Consider the following 10,694-nt stretch of genomic DNA (forward strand, 5'->3'; position numbering starts at 1 on the left):
TAGAGATGGTTGTTGCTTATCTCAAAAGACATTTTGCGGGACAAGTTGATCTTCCTAGAGTGAAAAGGTTGATGTCTTTGGTGAGCAAAGCTTATAAATGCAAGGTTTCTTACATAACGGCATGGAGAGGAAGAAGACAAGCTCAAAATGCTGTTTGGGGGAATCCGGTGGAAAACTATAATAGGCTTCCGAGTTATTTCCATATGTTGAAGGAAAAAAACGAGGGTACGGTAACGGAGATACAATTTGAAAAAGATGGACAAACTTTTAAGTATGCATTTCTTGCTTTGGGTGCTTGCATCAAAGGGTGGTGTGCAATGCGCAAAGTGATTGCCGTAGACGCAACATCTCTAAAAACGTCATATAAAGGCTTCTTGATTGTTGAATATTATGTATACAAGTCCGAATCACAGATATGGGAAGCAAGATGTCGATTCCGAAGACAAGGTTGTATGTGGAAAGTTCGAGCAGTGGTTAAAAAGAAAACTGAGTGTTTTAGAGTGATGAAGCACGTGAATGTCCATACATGTACACCGTTGTTACAACCACAAGAGAGAGAAGGTAAAACCCATTCTGTCTTCAAACGAGAAACATTCGGTTCCACTTACACGTCTTCCACCATCATCTGCAAACTGCAGTACCTAACTCTATTGCAACTTCAGTACCTAACTGTATTGTAACTGCAATCCCTAACTCCGTTGCAACTTCAGTAGCTACCTCTGTCGTGTTTTCAACTCTAGCATTGTCGGTCGTAACAACCACTTCATTCTCGTGTCGTATACGATCATGCAAAGTCTCTTGCTCAACCACATCATAATCAACACCCATTTCCACATCATTGTGTTCTCTTTCTTCCTCATCTTGTTCTCCTACCACAAAATCTACAACTAAACCATTACCATCAACAATCTCTCTTCCTTTTTCTCCATTCACATCAACCGCTAACTCAACTTCGCAAACACACGTTTCTAGCTCAACTCCATCATCATCCTTTCGCTCTACGTATAACCATCCTCGCCGTCCATTAATTTTGCTAAATAGGAAAGATTTCACTCCCATGTCATCGACTATATATTCCGGACGGTTTCCATCCATTACAATTGGAACAAAACTCAGTTTCGTCTTTCCTAAATCAACGGTTAGCTGGGCACAGACAGTTCCGACAAGTTCCTCGTGTGTTACTTCGCTTGCTTTGTTAAAAATGCATATTGTCTTCGAACAATCATCACTTCCCTTCCATTCAAACAATCCATCATCATTTTTTCCCCAAAAACCACCATACCGAATACAAATACATGTATAACAATCTTCAAAACCATCCATAATCCTGTCAAATGAACCGAAATTTGTCATTCTCATCAACAACCCAAAAATTTCAGACATTTAAATGAAACCCTAGAACAGAATTTAAGGCACAATAATAAATGCCTAAAATGCTTGGGTTTTACTCTCATTATACCTGTATAGGAGACTTAGTTTCGAAAGCACAAAAAAAACTGATCACAAGCTTGATTTAAAGCTCCGACAGAGCTTCAATGGCGAACGCACGATCGGGATGAAACATGGAGAGAGATGAGAGAGAATCACATTTAATTTGTCTCAATATTTAATATTCACACGTTTTTAATCAAAACGAAAAAACGTTTTATTACTTTTTCAATCAAAACGAAGCGTTTCATTAAATGGATATTTAGGTCTTTTGTCATAAAAAGTGGGGTACAAAGTGCAACATTTTTTCAGGCATTTTTTGGTTGTGTACAGAAGAAATTCTTGTGATACATCTGGGTTATTTCAGTAATAAACCCCGACGGTGACGCCGAGGCTGCTCGTTTTTTCTCTGCTTTGTTAATAACTTGATCGAACAGAGGGTCAACTCGCATGTCGATATTTTCTTCTATGGGCCTTTTTAATGTAATGGGCCTGGCCCATTTGAGATATAATTTAAAAGGTTGAAGTCCATTGACAAAAAGAGCTCGAAAATGTTTCCAAGATACGACAAATTCGAACTATATGTAACTATGACATAACTATACAAAATTACAATTAATAATATAAATTATAGAATCTAGAGAAAATATTACGTGACAAAAGATATTTTCACTATATTATTTCAAAGTTTAGATTTTTTCATTTAAAATATTGTTTTCAAATATAAAGATATTTGACAACTTATAGAATAGAATTAAATGGTTTGGGTTGGTTCTTATTTTCAAGAAGAATTGCCTTGACCAACAGAAATTGGAAGTCCAAAGTCCCACCATCAAGTCAAATGCATTACAAAGTTGGTATCAAGTAAGCCCCGATCGAATTGAGATACGCGTCGGCATATCCATGGAAGCCGACAATCTTCTTGTCCCTGACCTCAAGTGTAAACTTAGTACCGGTGCCATATCCAAATACTTGAGATACCCTCATGTTGGTTTTGAATTGAACACCCTCAATGATGTTACCGTTGTAGTAACCCACCAACGACACGAGATATTCACTTGGATGATCAATCTCAAACTGCACATACTACAAATACGATCTGTCAATACTATATTCAAAGTACATTAAAATACGTGAAAAAAGTTACAAGTGAACTGCAACAATATTCGTAATCGTACCGTCGGTGGCGGGGAGAGTGTTCCATTCGTGCGCCCGTGTACTGGTCCATCTTTGAGCTGTCCACACTTGACGTAACTAAACTTGATGTAGTGGACGCCTTTCCGACCAACCCCAATGACGACATTTCTTATGCCATCGTGATCTGCTAAGTCGTCCCATTCTTTGCCTCCTCTACCACCTTGAGCTTCCAATTTTCTATTTGAAAGGGTCTGTACAAAGTAAGCTCCGAGAGAGTTGAGAGCTATGTCGGCATATCCATGGAAGCCGACAATCATCTTGCCCTTAACCTCGAGCGTAAACTTGGTCCCCTCGCTATACCCCAAGACATGGGATTCTCTCTTGTTGGTTTTGAATTGAAGACCCTGAATGATGCCACCCTCATGGTAACCCACCGCCGACATAAGATGCTCATCAGGCCGGTCAACTTCAAACTGTCAAGAGACATTAACGTCATAACCGTTGAATCACAATCAAGAAGAACAAAAAACCGTTGAAATCCCGTACAGGTGGCAGTGAGAATGTATGGTCTCGAAGGCCATGGACGGGTGCTGTTGAAATAGAAACAAAATATGGAGATTTGATTCTCGAGTGATGTCCATGCATCAAGTCAATTTTCTCTTCAACATTCCCCCTCAAGATTAGTATGGAGAAATATTGACATACTGATCTTGACAAGAGAATGTATTGATCTATCTTCAAGCATCCACCATATCTCAAGTTTGGATTTATTTTCTGCAACATCTCAAACGAAAGATTAGCAAACACAAAGGAGGTCGTGACACTCCATTTTAAAATAACATTTGATTTAAAATTTTCTAGATTTTTCATATTAAAAAGTAACAAAAATAGTATTCTAGTATGATAATATGCAAGTCTTAATGCTAATTTTTCAAGGTATACTAGGTGCTTATCATAGACTTCAAATGTATCATACATTATCTTAAAAATATTCCAAGCATGCATATTTTGTTTTTTTTTCTAAGAACATAATTTTAATTGTACCGGGATCAAAAATAAATGAGAGAGAGTTAGAAATACCGAGTCTAGAGTTGTTGAAACTCATAGATAACATCAAGTCTTTTTCGAACCCTTTTTCATGCAATGGCGTTTGTTGTCGTATATGAACTTTCTTTCTATCCGTGAGTGTTTGTTTTTCATCCAAATATTCCATGATGAATGTGTCTTTTATTTTCTGTCCAAAGTGACTTATAACACCAAATATTTCGTTAGGACAAATAAAATCAAAGTGAATTGGAGAAAAGAAAGAATGACAAACTCTATTGTCGATGCATTGGAAGGACATGATCGGGTTTTCTTTTGGAAGAACGAAGGTGACAAAACTGTTCTCCATAGGTGATGCCTCATTTTTGGGGTTCTTTGCCTCCGTTTGTTGGTCACCATCCTTCACAAACTCTATTTGATCCCCTTTTTCTTTGTTTGAGCAACTCGATTCTATATCTCCAGTGTGCTCGACTTCTTCGGTTTGTATCATTTCTTTTCCGTCCTCTTCATTAGGTTGTTCATTTAACATCTCATCATCCACACACGTGGGAGTGTTCTCCACACATTCCCCCTCACGTTGTGGATGAATGGGCGTCATGTATTCGATGAAGAATTCTCGAACAGTTTGGTCGGTCATCTCTTCTTCCGATAGCCATTCGTGTTGTTCGTTGTTTATGATGTTTTGAGTGCGTTCTTGACACCACATCATTTTTGCTTCCATGAGAGATATCTTCTCTTTAGCTTTTATAACCTGCAAGATTAGTTTGTTGTGTACACCATCCAAAAATCCAAGAAACGTATAGAGTTTACGTGTTTCGGTGCTTAGATCGGGATGAAGCTCCTTGATTCTATCCCAAACGCATTTGAACGCCTCGTCTCTTTGTTCTTCAAGCATATTACTCCATGCATTTTGGAGTAGTTTGAACTTCCGAATGTATTCAAAGGTAGCTATGACCTTGAAATTTTCATATGACAATTGATATGTCATGTTTCTCTCCTCTTTCGGTTTTGATTTTTCGAGAAGGATATATGTTTTTTTTTATTATTTCAACATTCCCCCTCAAGATTGATTTTGAAAGAATTCAAAAATCAATCTTGAAGATACAACAAAATGATGAAAAACTTCACTGTTATTAGAACAATCCATAGAAACCAAATTTCATTCATTTAGAGAGTATTAACCTCTTTCAAATCACTTCGCTTGACTTTAAAGTTCTAGTTTTAACTCTTTTTGTCATAGCATCTTGCTTGATCTTAGAGTTTTTAGCTTTGACTTCTTTTTGTCATAGCACATCGTTTGAATCTGGTTTTTTTACTCTCCCTTTGAACGATTTGGATATATGAACATTCAAAACGCAAAAGAAAGAAGAGATTAGAAAATTAGAAAAAGAGAAACATATAGTTCAGATCGCAACCAGGCTCTGATACCATATTGAAAAATAAAATGCGAAAATTAAATTAGAAATAAAGAACAAAAGATAAAGAACGGAAACACTTTTATTGCTACATCTCTTCTTCTTGTTACATTACAATGAAAATAATCCATACATTTATAGGAAAAATTATTGAAAGAAACAAGGAAATAAAGATACGAAAGAAACAAATAAGGCAAAATATAATTATCACGATATATATTTTATTCTTAATCGATATTATGCCTTTAATTGTTATCAATCATATCAAATCTCCATATTTTGTTTCTATTTCAACAGGTGCATCATTTAGCAGACCGCTCTTGTCATAGTCGAACTTGATGTAGTGGACGCCTTTATGACCGACTCCGACCACAATATTCTTGACGCCGTCGTGATTCGCTCCGTCGTCCCATCTTAGGCCTTCCTTACGTCCTTGTGCTTCCAATTTCATGGCTCCGGACAAGTTTATGGGTCCGAAGTGAACGTAAAGACGGTCAAGATAATCGCTGCTCTTGCCATGGAACCCTAGGATATGGCTGCCTTCCGGCGATTTTATCTCTCTGTGATAAAAATTTGAAGCAGTGTTTCCATAGGGACCAAAACTTCTTTGGTTGCTCTTGAACGTGAATGAAGCTGAAACGTTGAATTCGTAGATATCCACTTCCGTGAGGTACTCGTCCGCGTTCAACTCAATCTGCGAATTTATGATTTTCCAATTGAATCGAGTTATAAAACAGAATTAGATTTATATATATCACTTGATGATTAACAAAGAAATATAAACCTCAGCAGATTGGCTTCCGACTTTGCGACCGTGAGCCTCACCATGAACGGTGTCGCCATTGGCGCAGTAATCGACCTGTATGGAGTAGGTGCTGGTGTCAGTGTACGTGATCTGCACCTTTTTCACCTTCTCGTGTTTGCCGTCATCCCAATCCGACATCCTCGCCTGCCGCTCGGATTACCAAACACGAATACTTATGTAAAGCTCCAAACTTCTGATGGAAGAGAGGTGATGATGATGACTGAATAATTGATGATCCATGACGCGGCAACTCCTGCATATTATATTCACCCTCTGATGCGATCCTAATTGCACAATATTTATTGACTTTCGAATTAGTATTAGTCTTTTCTTATATATAATTTCCACCATTATTACCAAAATTTTACTTTTCTTCCTGACTCGGGCTGCGTTATTACATTATTCTCTAGTGGTCCCATGACTAACAATAGGACAAACAGACTCGAAGACATGGTGATGGACTCGAAGAGGGCGGAAAGAAGAACAACGAAGGAAGAAAAACTCACTTTGAGAGAGAGAGATGAGACCTGACGGCGTTACTGGTGTCGGAATCGAAAATGGAGAGAGAAAGCTCTGCAAACAGCAACGAAAACGATAGAAGAGAGATAGAGACATCGACGGAGTTAGGGACAGAAATCAACGGCGGAAATCGAGAGAATAGAGCTGCAGCAGAGAGAGTTACCTGGAGAAGAGGACGAAGACGGCGAAGAGTGACTTCGACGGTGAGATCGGTGAGGGAATCGTGGAAGGAGATGGAGTCTTGAGAGAGAGACTGAGTTAGAGAGAGGTAGAGGGTTTCAAATTGAAACCTGAAAGGAAAAAAAAAATCCCCCTTTTTTTACCCCGAAATTTCTGGACTTCTCCAAAAAAAAAAAATGAGCCGGTCGCCAGTTGACTCGCTGACCAGACTACGCATTTAAATCAAACTACGTACATGTAATTGGAGGTAAATATATTGTCGTGATCCATTAGAGTACGGGAATTTTACTCAAATCATCCAGATGGGTCGCACCTATTTCACGTGTACACCAGAAAAAACATAACATTTTTTTTGTGTGTGAAAAGACGAAATTACCCTTAATGAATACGCGATTTTTATCCGTCCGAAAACAACTTCGTTATTACGACTTCGTAATTAATTCTAAATATAGTTACAATTGATTCTAAAAAAGGTTGCAAAAAAATCATCTATCTTATTTTAGTGGTATATCAGTTATATATTAGTCGTAATAAGAGCGTAAAAAATAAAACGAAAAGGGTATTTCGGACTTTTCCATTCGAAAAGTGGGTTAAAATTGAAATTTTTTTTTTTTTTCGGTGGTGTACACTGAAATTGCTGCGACCCAAGTGGGTTATTTGAGTAATATTCCCTTAGAGTACAGAGTACTGACCCTTTAATTTCATAATATTAGAGATTACAAAAAAAAAACATATTGAAAACGTGTTCATAGACATTATCCAATACTCCTTCGTTCATATCAAAACGCACGTTTCATCACTAAAGACAGAACACAAACATCAAGAGACACGTGCACCCACACATTTTCATGGAAGGACTTGGATTGCGCCGTTCTTTTACTTTTTGGCGGGAGTCAATGGAGTGGGCGATGGAGCAAGATAAGCTCCAAGTGAATGAAGAACTTCTCCTCCAACGCTGCCGTGGAACCCGACCAGCTTGCCGCCTTTCCCGTCGAGTTCGAATTTCGTACCAGCCGCCATTCCAAACTGTTTGGAGGTTCTGCCCTTGGACGTCTTGAAAACAAGAGCTGCGATAACTTCAGCTTGATAGTCTAAGATTTTGTCGTAGTAGCCCTCCACCGATGTGATGTATTCACCCTGCTCGAGCTCGAACTGAAATCGTTTCCAAGAAAGGCCTTAGTAAGCGAATCAAGAACATGCACCGATCAAGAAAAGGTTAGAGAGGTAGAAGAAGAAAACTAATACCTCTTCTGTACCAAGCATTGTCATCGTGCCGTGATCACGTGGTTCGACGTTGCCACCTTTGTCGTACTCGAACTTGACGTAAGCCACGCCGGAATCACCTTGTCCGACGTACACTTTTCTCACGCCATCGAAAGCTCCGTCATCGAAAACAGTTTCGCCTGTACCGCCTTGGGCTTCCAATTTATTCGCTGCAGAAGGAGGCGAAGGAGCGATAATACTCGTCGGTGCAAAGTGAGCTCCGAGAGAATTGAGAAATGTGTCGGCAAATCCGTGGAACCCGACAATATTCTTGCCCTTAACCTCAAGCGTGAACTTAGTACCGTCGGCATATCCAAAGACCTGAGATTCTTTCTTGTTGGTTTTGAATTGTAGCCCCTGAATGTTTTCAACATAGTAGTAGCCCACGACCGATACGATATACTCACTGGGGTGGTCAATCTCAAACTGCAGAGATCACAAAAATGGATCAAACCCAATAAAAGGGGCAAAAGTGTCAAAAGTTTGAAGTTTATACCGTGAAAGATGGCGAGGCGGCTCCACTTGCAGAGCCACGGAGTGGCGCATCTTGGAGCTGTCCGCTCTTGTCGTAACTGAACTTGACGTAGTGAACGCCTTTCCGACCAACTCCGACCACAACCTTTTTCGCACCGTCGTGATTCGCTCCGTCGTCCCATTTCTTGCCTCCTTTTCTGCCTTGGGCTTCCACTTTTTCCGTGCCGCCTGCGGTCCCAGGTGCAGTTCCGGTTCCTGTCCCCGTGGCAGCGATGGGGCCAAAGCGAACGTCGATGGAGTGAAGAACATCGCTGCTGCTTCCCATGAAACCGACGATCTGATTGCCCGCGGGAGAGTTGAGGAAGAAGTTGTTTCCGGATTTCGTCCCGAAAGGACCGAGTAATCTTCTGTTGACGGAAAACGCTAACGACGTTATAACTTCTTGCCCGACGTCTTGAAAATAAGAGCCGCGATAACTGCAGTTTGATGGTCAACGATTTTGTCGTAGTAACCCTCCACCGATGTGATGTATTCACCCTTCTCGAGCTCGAACTGAGATCGTTTCCGAGACATCCGTGTAGGAACCGTATACATTCGTCATGTACTCGTTGGAGTCCAGCTCGAACTGCCAAAACACATTTCAACCAAAAACACACAAAAAATAAAATAAAGGTAAAATTATTTTTGTTTTACTTCAATTTTATTAAAATAACATATGGTTTCTTTTAGCACAACTCCAGAAAAAAAATTACCAACTCTCTAATTTATTTAAAAAATTACTTTAATTTTATTATAAAAAACTATCAATTATTAATTTTGAATAAAAAATATCAACCACTAAATTATTAAAAAAATATCTTATATGTTTAATCTGTTATAAAATGATTTGTTTTTCTCAAAATAAAAATAAATGGATTTTTATAATAAATCATTATTTTATTTATACACTATATTAAATTTATACAAGTATAAAATTTACATATTACTATATTTCTTAGTTAATATTTTTTATAAGATTAAAAATTGTATTTTTTTTGAAATTAAAATTTCTTAAAATTTATATTTTGTATTTAAATATTTATTACTATCAATAATAATACCTATGATTGTTTTATAATTTGTCGTTCTGGAGTCTTTCTACAGTATAATGTTGTATTTCAGTGCTTAAAAAGGTTATTTTTTAATTTAGAAAAATGCTTTCTAAATCCCATTAAACTCTAGAATAATTTACTGTATTAAAAAAAAAAATCATCGTTCAACCAGTTACTATAATTTCAACCCAAGAGAGCTACCCAAACCTTTTCCATTTTCAAATTCGATTACCGTTTAGTATTTAGGGTTTAAAATCGAAAGTGGAAATCGGAACATAACTGAGACTAACCCATCTGGACTCGTATCCGACACTGCCATGTTGCTGCGACGTGAGGGTCCTGCCGTTGTCGTCGTAATCAAACTGGACGGAGTTGATGACGTCACCATACGTAATCACCACTTTCTTCACCTTCCTGTGTTTTCCGTCGTCCCATGACGTCATTTTGACCGCGGTGAATCTCTAGTTACGCTGGTCCATCCGGCAACAAAACACGGTTTATCCTCGAGTCATTTACACTGTTATCAAACATAATTATAGAACAAAATAAATAAATAAATAATATTGGCTCTGGTAAAATCGAAACTGAACAAAGGAGTGGTAATCAACAGTGATTAGTAGTACTTAGCTAATAATTTGTATGATGGGTTTGTGTATGTTATTACTAAACATCGAGAAAGTTACAGAAGATGAAAAAACAAACATGCACTGATGACACGACAAGAAAAAAAACTCAAAAACCAACAACAACGGGTCTGTTATATGAAGAATCAAACACGATAATCAAATGATTTTGAACAGCTTCCATTAATACCAGAGAGAAAGAGAGAGTACCTGAGTTAGGATTTGGAGAGAGAGAGAGAGAGAGAGAGATGATGATGATGGGACAATTACATAGATATTTATTGACCATGATTCTATAATATTTATCGACCCTCTTGGTCCTCGTATCATTGGTGTTTTTTTATTCCTAAGGGTGTAAAACGGGTCGGCCCGGCCCAGTCCAGTCCGCGGCTCGTTCCGATCTGAAAAAAATTTAGTCCAACCCAGTCCGACCCGTTTTTTAGCGAGCCATAAATATATCAGTCCAACTCATATCGTTTTAGACCGCGAGCCAAATATATAATTTTTAAAAATAAAATTTTAATACTAAAAATATTTAAAACTAATTTTCATATTTAAAAAATATATAAAATGTAATAAATAAAATAAAATTTTAAACAAAAACAAACTAAATATGTAATAAAAAATATAATTTGTATATAAAAATATTTTAAAATATATAAAAATATTAAAATTTTAAAAAAAAATTGGCCCGCGAGCCAGCCCGGCTCGTGGC

The 10,694-nt window shown here is 37.9% G+C and overlaps 1 protein-coding gene, 1 long non-coding RNA gene and 1 pseudogene across 2 annotated transcripts; all 3 read right to left on the minus strand.

The window, feature by feature from the left end:
- Nucleotides 1-2,274: 2,274 nt before the first annotated feature.
- LOC104806012 lies at nt 2,275-6,087 on the minus strand. The gene is made up of 6 exons (XM_010530730.2): nt 5,809-6,087; nt 5,320-5,718; nt 3,884-4,360; nt 3,271-3,339; nt 2,607-3,038; nt 2,275-2,505 (listed from the first exon to the last, which is right to left on the minus strand). Exons 1-6 carry the CDS (start codon nt 5,965-5,967, stop codon nt 2,275-2,277), a joined length of 1,767 nt encoding a protein of 588 aa, XP_010529032.2. The 5' UTR covers nt 5,968-6,087.
- Nucleotides 6,088-7,206: 1,119 nt separating this feature from the next.
- The window catches only part of LOC104805928, a 6,470-nt pseudogene continuing 2,982 nt past the window's right edge, over nt 7,207-10,694 (minus strand).
- On the minus strand, nt 8,840-10,273 carry LOC104805927. Its single transcript, XR_002023793.1, has 3 exons — nt 10,190-10,273; nt 9,647-9,873; nt 8,840-8,890 (listed from the first exon to the last, which is right to left on the minus strand). It is a non-coding gene; the product is annotated as an uncharacterized LOC104805927 (long non-coding RNA).

Source organism: Tarenaya hassleriana, unplaced genomic scaffold (genome assembly GCF_000463585.1).
Source record: "Tarenaya hassleriana unplaced genomic scaffold, ASM46358v1 Cleome11, whole genome shotgun sequence".
Taxonomy (NCBI): domain Eukaryota; kingdom Viridiplantae; phylum Streptophyta; class Magnoliopsida; order Brassicales; family Cleomaceae; genus Tarenaya; species Tarenaya hassleriana.